The sequence below is a fragment of the Daktulosphaira vitifoliae genome, unplaced genomic scaffold (genome assembly GCF_025091365.1).
Source record: "Daktulosphaira vitifoliae isolate Bord-2020 unplaced genomic scaffold, ASM2509136v1 Scaffold_5, whole genome shotgun sequence".
NCBI lineage: Eukaryota > Metazoa > Arthropoda > Insecta > Hemiptera > Phylloxeridae > Daktulosphaira > Daktulosphaira vitifoliae.
Genome location: NW_026099576.1, coordinates 7,724,907 through 7,738,536, shown reverse-complemented (window position 1 = coordinate 7,738,536; position 13,630 = coordinate 7,724,907). Strand labels below are relative to the sequence as shown.

General features: G+C 31.5%; 2 protein-coding genes across 5 annotated transcripts in view; both read left to right on the top strand.

The window, feature by feature from the left end:
• Nucleotides 1-13,630, top strand: part of LOC126907513 (uncharacterized) — a 94,052-nt gene that overhangs the window by 58,612 nt on the left and 21,810 nt on the right. The window lies entirely within an intron of this gene.
• Nucleotides 1-13,630, top strand: part of LOC126907533 (cyclic AMP response element-binding protein A-like) — a 34,737-nt gene that overhangs the window by 9,165 nt on the left and 11,942 nt on the right. The window contains exon 1 of one of the 4 annotated variants that reach the window (XM_050688898.1): nucleotides 12,944-12,970. The exons of the other annotated variants lie outside the window; for them this stretch is intronic. Coding sequence (XP_050544855.1) covers nucleotides 12,959-12,970 — 12 coding nt within the window. The 5' untranslated portion in view covers nucleotides 12,944-12,958. Of the gene's footprint in view, nucleotides 1-12,943; nucleotides 12,971-13,630 lie in introns of those variants that run through there. 4 annotated transcript variants of the gene reach the window in all.

The window sequence follows — 13,630 nt, the reverse complement described above, 5'->3', positions numbered from 1 at the left end:
ATTTTTTTATTGTATCAACATACTAATATGTATGCGGGATCACAAGTAATAGCTGTAATAGGTTTTTGCGAATTAATAATACAAAGTCATAGGGAGTTCTAGTTTTTATGATATGGTTTATCGGCAATTAAGTTAAATATATTCATGCGGGTCAGTGTATTAACTATTTAACGATCAAACAGTTAATTATATATCTGATATTAATACGATTAAACTATTGAAAAAGTAATTCGATCGATTGTATAGAGTAATTTGGAAAATGAAAAATTGTTTTTCTAAAAACAAGTTATTTTCATCAATCTCAATTATTTATGGCGAGAAAAGAAAGTCAATGGTCTAAGGTGAAATGCCATTTTAAAAATTGATTTGCACTATTGCAAATTTTAGGTATTGAATATGTATAGTTTTAATTTTGATAAATGTGCTCGATTAGGTAAGTTAAGAGTACATTATTAAAATGTGTATTAAATTGACATTTTCGTACATTATTAAGATCCGTGTCTGCATAAATAAAATGTTCCATTTTTTAAGTCAACATAAAAACATCTATTTAGTATTTTGAAATTATAATTTATTATTATCTTAATATTAATATTATCGAAATATCGCGTAAGAAACAATGACAAAAAAGTTCTTGTATCGTACTTGAAATTTGTATTCTGTAAAAATAGAGATATACTATTTTTCTGTGATAAAATTATTCAGTGAATTAATTTTTGAAATTTTTATAAAGATATAATTCATAGTTGATTACAAGTTCTTAAATAATATTCATTATAATTTTAATTGTTAAAAATAATTTTATTTCAATAGAACTTAAGTCACTATTTTGAAATGAGATTAGAATTAAAAATTACAGGTCTTGATTACAATTTTCATAACGAAACTATAAAATATGAATTATCGAATAAAAGTTTAAAATGTTTAAAACAAAAAAGTTTTTATGAAAATGTATTTTTACCAATTTTTATAATTTTTTATAATCATTACATTATTAGCATAATTATATAATAACATAAGCTATTTAATAGTTATATTAATATATTTATCAATTATTAATCAAACGACTTCAATTGTTTAAATCATATAGTTTCAATCTAGTAATAGTATTATCAATTTTATTTAATAAAATTTTTTATTTAATAAATAATTCAAATTTCGTTATTCAAACATGGGTAGTTTTCATGAAAAAATTACATACTATTTCTGATATTTAATGTGCAATGATTGTGTTACATTTATCCTTCTCTGATATCCATTGACCAATTTTTAATATCGTAAAATACATACCTAAAAATTAAAATTTTAAAATGATCTGGTATTCAACTACAAAACATTAAAAATGAGATTTTGTCTCCATATTATTTCTTATAATTTACTCTATAAAATGGTTGTTTACAAATTTTTTAACATTTCAATTATTTTTGTTAATTTAATTTTTTTAATAAAATAAAAAATATATCATGTTTATGATATCATTATAGTCCCAAGTTCTAACATAAAAAAAAAAAATAATAATAATGAGATATTATCAGTAGATCAAATGTTATAGGATTTATCAGAACATGCGCTTTTTTGTGCTTGAATGGTCGTTTAATAAATGAAATCTATACAAAAAAATACTGATACCTATTTTCTGCTCATTAGTTTAAAAAAAATGATAAATATTAGGTATTTATTGAATGTTTGTTCATAAATTATATTCTATTTCAATTGATATTAATAAGCACACTTGCATTTTTTCTATGGTTCTAACAATTGTCTATAAAAAAAAAAAAAAAAAATTGCCAGTTATGTCTAACATATAGTCATTGTGTGAATTAAACACGATGTACTTTCATGGACACATTAAACTGGGCTTGCACGTAATTTTATTTGTTAATATATTGTACAAGGGGATCATTATAATTAAATGTTTTCCTTATTGACCGCTACACCTTATCATCGTTCACTAACTTTGTGAAAAACGCAGTGTTGCAGTTTCTTATAAACGGTTTGCGTGCGGTACTTTCATTTATAGACTTCAACTACACTTGATTTTATCCTATTGAATAGTTTCAAAGTGCATAAACTCAATTATGTTTATCAATCCAAAAGATTGTATCATTGTATAGTGTTATTTTTCAATTAATTATATAGTGATGGAGTATGAAATTTTGTATTTTCAATGTCTGGCCAATTGTAAATTATTAATTTTTAAGTACAATCGTACAATACGGTTCAACAAGCAAAGTGAACCTAACCAGCTTTTTTTTTTTATTATTAATACATTTTACGATGGCGTTCGCACGTTTTTGGCTTCATAAAAAAACACTTGCTCTAATTTTTAAATAAGAACATCGCGCACCTGTTTTATTTGAATGCAACATGCGTATGTGAAAAAATATATACACAACGTTGTTAGGCTATCACACCTCTTATCTTTATGTTTTTTTTTTTAACCATAAAAAATTGATTGCGAAAAAATATCCCTGGATGTTATTCGCAATTTAAAACTATCCTTAGAGCAATATCAAGATTCATAATTTAAATAATACATTTGTAAAATATGAAAATCTGTTGTTTATATTTCTGTCATATCTAATCTACTGAATAATGGCGATTACTTTAACTAGACTAGCGTAACGACCAAAATAGTAAAAACAATTCAATGTTACTATTAATCGAATGTGTAACTCTATTGAACGTCAATTTTTTAATTGAAGGTTTTGCGGTTCTGGTACATATAAATACAGTCACATTGAGTTTTTGATTTTTTGCAATGTGTTCAAACCAATTTAGCTGGTAACACTTTGGCACGATGATAATTAATAAAATGAAAGTCTAAGTAGGAAAAAATTCTAATAACCGTCTAGAACGAGCACATACGATGTATTAAATGTCGTATAGTCCTGAAATTCGTGATAGTCCACCGCCACATGAAGTGGTTGGAAAGGTGACGCGAGTGAATGGGTTTCAAGAATCTATCGTACTTTCTTTTACCACAACACATTATATTATATTATGACAAATGAACCAGTTCCAGAAAGAGCGAAAACGGCAAGTGTCATACAAAATTTAACAATCACAATCACGAGTCTAGATCAATAAGAATACACATGTGTTGTGTAATGCTTTGTAACTTTTAATTAACATTCTCTTAGGATTTGGTAGCGCTCATAGTTTTTCACGTGCGAATTTTTTTCTACTTACTAGATCATGTTGGCAAAAACTTGTTTTCATGATCTAAATGTATAAAATGTCTATGAAAATAAAAAATTGTTTGCAGATACATTTTATATATAATGTATACTAGAGAAAAAACAACTCCTAATATTTCAAGAATTATATAGGCACTATACAAATATATTATCAGCTACTATGTTTGCTCATTATTACACTAATTTGTTGTCAACAAAATACTTTTTGGGCAAAAATCATAACATCATCTTATAAACGATTATTTGTCAAAAAATATTAATACATTTCCAATTGAAATATATTTTAAACGATACATATAAATGTAGCATTTATAATATAATAACGTGCCGAATAAAAGTAATAGTTGTAATGTAAAAATCAATAACTGGATTTTTATATTATCGAGGAATTAATAATGAAGATACTGACAAGATAGAGTAGAAGGATTCCGACTTGTAGATTAGAATAATAAAATGTAATTCACTGTTGCTTTAGATGAAAAATTGTCATTTGATTCGTCCAAGTCATTTCACTACTGATCGTAATTAGTATTTTCGGTTGTTAAATATTTTAACTATTAAATCGAAATCGAGTTTGAGTAATGCTTACATCAAATTAGTATAAATGAAATTATGCGTACTGCCGGCGGTAGTGTAATCGAAATAAAGTTCATTTCATTTAATTCACACCTGAGAGTCTATTGCTCCAGTAAAAAAGTATCAAAACACGTTATAGGCGAATAGATAATGAAAAGAACAGAAATACCGATTCCCACGAAGCTCTTTCGGTGGCCTAGACTTTAATCGTGACCGTGTCTGTCTAAGACGTCGCAGTGTTTGCATTGTAACAGCTAGGCGCGTGTGAGAAAGGGTATCTTTTATTATTATTATTATAATATTGAGCCTGTATGAAAAAGCTTGCCAATCCCGTGGACTTCTCTTGCATCCTTACCGCGGTGAAAGGCGTATACGTACGTTCAAAGTGAAAGGTACATACATATATATATATTAAAAGTATACAATGTAGTATACAGTGTACTTGTATAGTGTGTGTGGTATACATAGACGATGGTGGAGAGTGGCGGTGAAAGACTAGTTTGCAGTAGAGTGAGACAGACAGGCGCATTGCATGTGGACTGAATCGAACACAAAACTCTACTTGTACAAAAATGTGAAAGGATCTCGGCAATGATCGTCGTGAAGGGTGAATGTGTCTAAGGATTACAACATGAATTTATATATATGTAAGAATAAACCGCGGAAGAGTGGGCGAACACCGCCATATCGCTTCCGGGTATCTATAACCTTGGCCCGACCTGCGAATATAATTCACAGGTCCCGTTATAAAAAAGGAAAAATCTTTCCGTTAACTTGTGGGTAAATCAGATCCATAACGCAGTGTTTTTTTTTCACCAACAGTTCTTTTGCTGTCTTGAATTAAAAGCATTAATGAGATAGACAACTTCCCGTATCAGCAATATTGTAGTAAAAAAATGGCCAACTTCTCATCGTAACTCGCATTGTTTTCATTTGTATTCCTGCAAGACTCGGTGCTTTTAATTGAGGGGTTTTTATTATGTTTTCATTTTTTCAAAGACGACTTTTTTTTTAATAACTGCATATTCTTAATGGAACATATTTATAGTAAATATCTATGCATTCATCAAAACCAGTTACTTAGCCAAGTACTATTAGTCGTACGCGGTCGATTATTCATCCCGCAGTCATAGTGTTTGCGGTGCTAAAAACGTTGGGATGGACCAGGACTCGTGTTTCAAACAGGTTTTTATTTTTGGTATTTAGAAATTAATTATTATTTTATCGTTAGTTGAATGGTCAGCGGACATTCCTCTCACGGTCACTGTCGTAGTCGAAATACGCAAGTACACCAACCGTAAAATACAGTTACCGTCTCGAGTTCTTTTAATTTTATGTTAAATAAACTCTATTGGATTTCACGATATTGAACACTGGTATGTGTATAAAATGCCCAGAGCCATTGCGAATTTGACGTTTGAAATATTACCTAAGCGAGTTTCTGTGAAGAGATAAAAAAATTATCTGCTGTCCATTTTACCCTATCGAATTATTTATAATAAATGTCTCGATTAGATTTACCGTTACGCCAAACGATAACCTGTAGATATTGATATGTCGAAGAGGCTCGTGAATGTTTTCGAAGCATTCCCAGTGAATTAATTGAAGAGATTAAGTCGATCAACCGTATTGATACTCGCACAACGGTTCAGTCACCCCAATTATTTTTTTTTTGGAAACTTTGAAAGAAGCGCATTCGCCATTTTCTTGATTTATTTCACAGTATACGATAATGAATTCTTCCAGGAAATATTAGATTAGTTGATCCGTTATAAATAAAAACACTTCATTCGGTTGGTAGCACTATTGTCTTAGCCACGCCGACTTATAGTAAAAAATAAAATGGAAAATTTCTCCTCACACACCTTACGTAAATCGCAGCACATAATAGATATTATAATTTCCCTATAAAAAAACAATGTTTTAACATTGTACGATAGCCAATTTTTTTTTTCTATTCTAGGAAAACGACAATTCGAACCCAATGACGTGTAAAAACGGGTCACAGATGAGGAGGTCCGCACACCGTGTCTAAAACCCGTGTACCCCCAGACTTGTACGTGCGACCACGACAGTCTATGATGCAATGCACACAACCTCCCCTCTTCATTAGACGTCTCTCTCAAATTGTCTAGTTTTAGGTGTACGGCGGAGTCTTTCAAAACGTCGAATTCTAAATGCGCACTTTTGATCGTTGCGCACGCGTTTTGTTGTTTTAATCCAACTGCCAGTTTTTATGCACACTTTAAATTTATTTTTCATTTTTTTAGCAAAACAATAAATATTTCACGCACATATATTGCTTCGTTGTATACAATTTATGTACACAATACGCAACTGTATATCCGCTGACCTTATTTCGCTATTGCTGCGCGATTCTATATAAAAATAAAAATGAAAAAATCATCAGTAAACGCTTACATCAGAAGGACGTAAAAAATAATGAAAACAGCACAATGTCATCGCGGTGTTATAATAACGTTCGGAGAATTTCAAAATTATACATAAATAAGTTAACGAGTGTGTGTCAGTGTTGATATGCGTGTGTCAGGCAAATGTTTATTGAGGAATACAAATCCATCGTATCTGTGTATAGTTCAGTACTTTAGACTAAACGAGCTGCAACAAAAAAGTGAACGTTCATTTCCAAATGATAAATTTACATCTCAACGTTATTCGGCTGTAGCTTATGTTAATTGAGAGAATCTCGTAATGGAAACTTATCGAGTATTAATGGTTTTGCGCTGTTAATCTAATTAATTATAAATAATTATTGTGGAGTTGATAAGTCTATAATAGCTACGGGTGTTGTGTACAACGATGCATTGCTCCATTTTCGGAGCAAAAATGCAAACGATTACTAATTTAGTATTACACTGACGTCGAGAAAGAAAAAAATGCACTTTGTTGCTACTTTATAACGCTTACGGTTACATTTGACCTCGGAGCAGACCTTTGATATTTTTTAATTGATTTCAAAACAGTGTTAATACAATGATGTTTAATAGCAATTACAACGCGTACACATACATGTGCATTAAAGAGGACACGGGAAAGTCATCGTTTTGTGTTATCTAAAGTCCAATACTTTGTGTTGAGTCTAATGAGCCAAATGTAATAATTCATTTCGCTGTGAACATTCGTTCCGGAGAATAATTAATTTAAAAATCTGTCATTTCTTTGCCGCTTCCGGTCAAGCCACGAGCGTTTTACACCCGTAAACTTGATGAAAACTGATGTCGGCAGAGCAATCGACACACTCAAACGCGGCGTCTGTGCGTGTAAAGAGGTGAAATAAACAGCTGTTCTGGGAAACTATCGTTCAGTTTTCTTAGCCGTTGTAATGCGAATTTTCCACGGAGTACGTTAAAAAGGCTTACTTAATAACGGCGAAGTTTTTTTCATGTCTTCGCGAACATTATTAGCGACAATAATATCTCGTGTTTAAATGGAAACGAACTGTAAAATTAATATTTTTAACGTTAGTTAAAAGTCCTGACAGTTTGTTTTTAATATTTCGTTCCACGGACAATAAATAGGTTAAATTGATAAACAAATGCGGAACTGTATTAATGATTTAACAATGTTCTTTCAATCCATAACACTCGTGTGTTCATTCATGTGATACTTGTAGTCAACAGTGTAAAAAGGTTTGCATCCGTTCTTATGTAATTAGGCACCGATTCTATCTCTAAACGGGGTGTGTTGCGATTGTTTAAAATGTATTGTTGGTCTATACGCGTTCACAGACCAAAATGACCATACCCTACAGATTGCATCTGCCTATGGGTGGAAAGGTTGATTCGGTGTAGTTTGGATCATCGATTACTACGAGGGGCAGTAGCGATACGGATAATTTCCTGAATCGGAACCCATTAGGTGCAGTCGTCGCCAATTTCGGTGTCCACTGAGTTGCCACTGCTCTCGTTCATGGGGACGTCCCGCCGCGAAGTACTAGACTCCGGTGCTCGACATTTCTCAGAGGCTCCAGCGTGTTTAACCGCGTACGAACGTCCCACGAGAACATGCCTCGGCGAAGGAGTATTGGCCGATGACGCGGTTTCTACTGTTCAAGTCTCCGGGGCCTTAAATGACCCGGTAAGTTCGTCAAGACTGTATAAATACGGTAACCGAACGATAACCGCACGGCAGTTTTAGCCGTAACCTTCCGACTGCGGCAGCAGACGACGGCGGCACTCCCGGAATGTGGACGGGAATGCGGCCGCTCCGTTGACCCGCGGCCGGTATGCACCGCAGGCGTCCAAGTGCGGTGGGCATCGATACTACGCGTGCGTGAAACCACCAGTTCTGAATGAACACCGCCGCTGACGGGGTACGGGTATGTGCAAGTACGAAAAAGAATTACTGTAATACCGAAATACGTAATAAGTGTACACATAATCTTATATATTAGACAGGTGTGAATGACCTACAGTGACTTCCTTCCGTTCCGTCGCATCGTTCGTTCAACAACCCACAGCACGAGCGGCTAAAAACTTGTCCTTGAGAGACTCGTGTACGCTCTCTTGTAAATTATGCGTGCGCAATACTCGTGCAACGTACAGATAAAATATTGTACTTGGAGCAAATCAGTGACGTCCTGTAATTGAGGGGACAAAATATGCATACAAGCAATAGTGCAAGGAAACGCGATATGGCAAATTTTGACGTACAAGCAAACCGCCCGATGTCGATGACCTTTCCACTGGTTTTTGGGCGTTGAGTCTATTTTTTACGTTTTTTTTTTGCATCGAGCGAAATTTACCGAAATTCGCCCACCGAGTGTTGGATTCTTCTAATCGCCTTGACACGTATAAGAAGCTAGTGAACAAATATTCAGATTTTTTTTTACTAAAATATTAATTTATACAAAGAAAAAGTACTAATTAATGCGCTAATTAGTGTGATATTTTCCCACTTAGTCGCCGTTAAAACACGAATAGGACTGTATAATGCTAAAGCGGCTCATTAAAAAAAAAAAAATACACTGGATTTACTATAGACATAATCAATGGAACCGTCTGCTCGGCGTAAACCTCGCGGTCAGAAGTCCCGTGTAGTTCTCGCAGAAACTGTGAAAGTTAAAATTTATAAACCGGTATGTGGTAACCGCGTTAAATTGCCAGACGGGAAAATTGTACCCGTTTGAATTTGTTTGAAATGATTTCGCGTACGGCACGACGTCTAGACGTCTCTCTCTGCCTTGGACCGTTTAGCTCGCCGGTTTTAAAATAACCGTACTAATGTTTTTTTGTTCGCTCGGAGGAAGTCTTTAGTTCTAGTCGTCCAATTTAATAATTTCCTAAAAACATTACATTGCCATATTAACGAGGCAATCGCGATAATTCACCTCGGCACTAAATAGATGTGTCGGAAGAAAAAAAACGGTATCGAGTCTTTAAATTAACGATATGCCAACTCTGCAATACCGTGCGGAATATCGCCGGCTTCCTGTTCATTTTTTATACAACTTCAAGAGTACTCCTTTTCTCTATTGCTTAAACCTTCATTCGTTTTATTGCCGTCGTCGGTTTTTTGATGATTGTTAGACTATTAAATGTCGGTTAAAAAACATGTCAAACAATGTCAATTTCGGAGCTTATCGAATGCGTTTCTCCGAATCGCTACATCTGTTGCATTACATTCAGCCGCGTACATTAGTTTTTGTACACTTCGTTATCGTTGAGTTTTTAATGAATCGGCTTTTGTTCTACCGATACAGCGACGATTCATAATTTTTTTGTACATTCATTCAGGAAAACATCTAGTTTATGTAATGTTACGATGATGATACAAGCCAATGCGATGCATATAAAAATATGCACAAAAGTCACGGATGAATTTCCTTTTTGTCGTTCAATTATAAAACCTATTCATTTATTGTAATATTAATTATTATTTGCTTTGAGAATTGCGCTCTATTTCCAATCAGGTCAGTATATTGTGCGATCACAAGATTATATCAAACGCCGACAGAATATAATAAAAAAATGTATAATAGTTGTTCCTATTTTCAATCTGTGAATATAATGAAGGGAATCGTCTGAATCTGTTTACATAATCAACATTTTTCAACGGTCTACTAATAATATAACAATACAAAAATAAAAAAATAGTTTTTTTTTTGAAATCTTAACGGGGTGAATAATGTTTTCTCTTTGTACCAATTAGTATTATAGTTGAAATAATTGTAATAGTATTTTTCCAAAAAAATATCGAGTCAAGCATACGGCAGGTTTTTAATAGAGCCGTTTATTGGGTTATAAAATTTTGGTTTATTGCGAAATAAATTGGCTAATCTACGCGAGCTAATAATGGTTTATAATTTTTTTAGAGCCTATTAAAATATCCATCAGCAATAACTAATACGTAGCACTTTTTTAACAATCTATACTCTGTAATTATGGATCGTTAATAAACACATATGGATAAACGTGTTCCCAAGTACACTATCTTAACTGCCATTTGAAGTCACGACCGATGTATTCAATAGAAAATTTATATAACCGAGATAGTTAATTTAATACTGAATTTGCATGAACGTTAATAATAACTTTTTGTTGCACTTTTGTATGCTTCGCTTTCAGCCTCCCCTTAATTAACAATAGGTACATGTACTAGTACTTTTATAGTCTCGACTTTTATTTAGAACGCGATTGTGAAACATAGTAAAATATCTTATTACTCGAATTGGTAATCGTTCATTTTATATTATATGATTTCATCGTAAATTATTTATACTCCGAGCATAACTTTTATAAGTGTAATATTCAGTTAATACTTATGAAATAGAACAGTTACTTGCCTGAAATCTATCATACGGCTACTAATAATAAGCTTAGTAATTAACTATTTGAGTTTGTCGTAAAAATTTGAAAAATAAAGTAAAAATTATAGAATATTAGCAACATATCAATTTAAATGTCAGGATAATTCCTGACTCGGTGTTAAAATTATTAATTAAATGTGAGGCCACAAGATTATTTAACTGTTGACAAAGGTTACAAATTAATTAAATAATTAAACGTTTTGTAAAACATTTCTTGTATAACTAACAAATTCACAAGCAAATAAAAGACAAGCAAAACAATAATCAGGTCCTAATAATCGTCAGGCAAAAAAATAATATTGATTATTGATTTAAATATTTAATTTATCATTATTAAACTGGTTAAATGACTAGAGTGTTGAAATGTATAAATGTATAATTTGCGGTCTTTGAGTTTTATGTTATATATTTTTTTTAAGTGAACAGTTTTCTCACTTAAAAAATATTAACATATTGAAAGGGCAAATATACAGCTTAATCGCGTTAAAGATGATTAAAAAAAAAATACACATATATATGTAAATATCTTTGGAGAATATTAAATTATACATAACCAGTAATGGAAATGAGAGGCAAAAAAATTCGTTGGTGTACATTTTACAAGTTAAGAGATGATGCATTTTTACTTATAACATATTATATCTTCTTTATTTCTCGTTAATATTCCCAGTGTAGTTGCAAAATGAATCATTTTATTTTTATGTTCCCAGTTAAAATATGGTATCGAGCACAATGTTTCTTATTATCTAAAAAAAAAAAAAGTTTTTATTTGAATCCAAGCATTCGTATTTCACAGGAAAAGAAAATATTCATCGAAGGACAGTTTACTTTTACAAACGTTTCCGTGTTTATTGTTCTATTTTACAAACATACCTATACAATTATGCTTATGCTTGTGCTAAATGATATTCAATCGGGTGGCCTATGATTGAATAACAAAAACACTAGTGCAAATTGCGTATCAATTTAGGACACAAATTGGCCAGCTAAACATTTATTGATGATACAACTGCGTTCTAAAATGATGTAGAAATTATTAATACCTTGATATAAAAAATTCAAAGCAAAGCAAACGGTATTAACTTAAATAAAAAGTATGTTAGTTTCGTTTTAAACAATCCGTTGCAAAAGGCACGATTTTTATTTTATATTGTGATAATCCTTACAATTTAAAATATGAATTTTGTGTTGGATTCGTATCGGTTGTGTCACACCACAGAATTTAGGTATTTCAAGATTGACAAACCGAAGTAAATACAACGAGTACATTTTTTTGGCGGGGGGAAAGAGTTCTGAAAATTCCCGTGCAATTGCACTTATACGAATCATACCGTACAGATAGACGCTGTTTTGTTTTCGTACTTGAAATCTTGTAATTTTTTTTCTCAAATTCTTTTTGAGAAAATCTCGCATAGTAATTACAATGTCCGCTGAAATTGACACGTTTACCACCTTTCTATAACAGAGACGTGATCGCTACAAGAGTTTCTACAATAATGTCACCGTACTGAATTTGTCAGTTCTAATGTTTAACGGTATTGTCTGTATGGTACCCGACTGTGTTAGTACTCTGCCCGTAGGTAATAAACGGTAGGACTTGAATTAAATCTCATAGACACAAGTTTTGTCTAATTACATTAATTGAAAATTAAAAATGTCTGTATACATTATACAGACATTTTTTATGCGTTTTCATAATGCGCATTAAGACGATTTGTTTTGAAATTCATGCGTAGTTTACGTTTTATTATTAGTTTAATTGCTCATTAATTAAGATGTATATACTTAATATACGAAATCGCACTCTGCCTGAAATTTTACTAGTTTTGCGTTTATCACGGGATCTTAATATTAACATAAAAAATCACTGCTTATAAGTTTCTACAAACGCATAACAAACCGACCAAAAATAATGAAACCAGCGCTACGAATAATGATTTTTGAATTATAATTAAGGGGCTCATTAGAACGGTCTGGCAATTGTATTGCCTCTAGGCTCAAATAATTCAAATATTAATTCGGATATTTCAAGTATTAGTTTTTTTTTCTCCGAACCGCTTATTTTATGTGTAGGGTGTTATTACGCTTAATATAAATGTCAATAATCGTTGTTTTGAATGGTTAAAATTTGCGTGTTATGTTTTAAATTTGTTAACTGTAGTGTTTTAACAGCAAATAAACTGCTTGGAAACTATGTATTATTAACTCCATGCCAATTATTTCAGCTAAATTATATGTGCATTTGTCTTTTTAATGTATACTTAAGGTATATCTCTTAGTAATTTGAACAGACATAGGTAAATAAAATGTGTAATAAAAATACCAATATAGAAGTCGTCGATATTTAGTAAAAATGTTGTTGGACGTAAGTATAGCACATCAACACTTAAAATCTGTTATTAAATAGTTCTCTGGTAATCTTTACTCCAACTAAAAGAAAGTGATAATTTGATGTGATTAATTATAATGTAGCTATTAGACGCCAAATTTCCAATTGTTTTTAATCGTTTAAGAGAAATTGTCCAGAGATATTTTGGAGTATTTTACAAAATTTCTATAATTTTGGTACTTAGATGTAAACGTTTACAAATGTTAATGTATTGCTCGAATACACATATTTATATATAAGTCCAGTAAAAACAGTTTGTTTATTTTTAATTTATTTTGATTATTTATAAAATTTTTTTTAATTTTTGTTGTTAAAATAAGAATTATCTAAGATTTACTAAAATATGTACAGGTTTGTTTTTCTGAATTTTCCTAAAACAAAAAATCAAAAGAATTTTGTAGTTTTAAAAATTGCATTTTTTTGTAACATCAAAAAAATTTAACAACAAGTTATGACTTCATGTTTCACCTTCAAAAAATTTGTGTAATACATTCTTAAGTATATATATTTTTTTTGCAGTTTTCTTTCAATACAATATATGTAGTTGAAAATTACAAAAAATTAAAAAAACTATTAGCTATTTATTGTATGTTGTTGCAATACCATTGAAACCATTCGAACATTGTCACATTGATA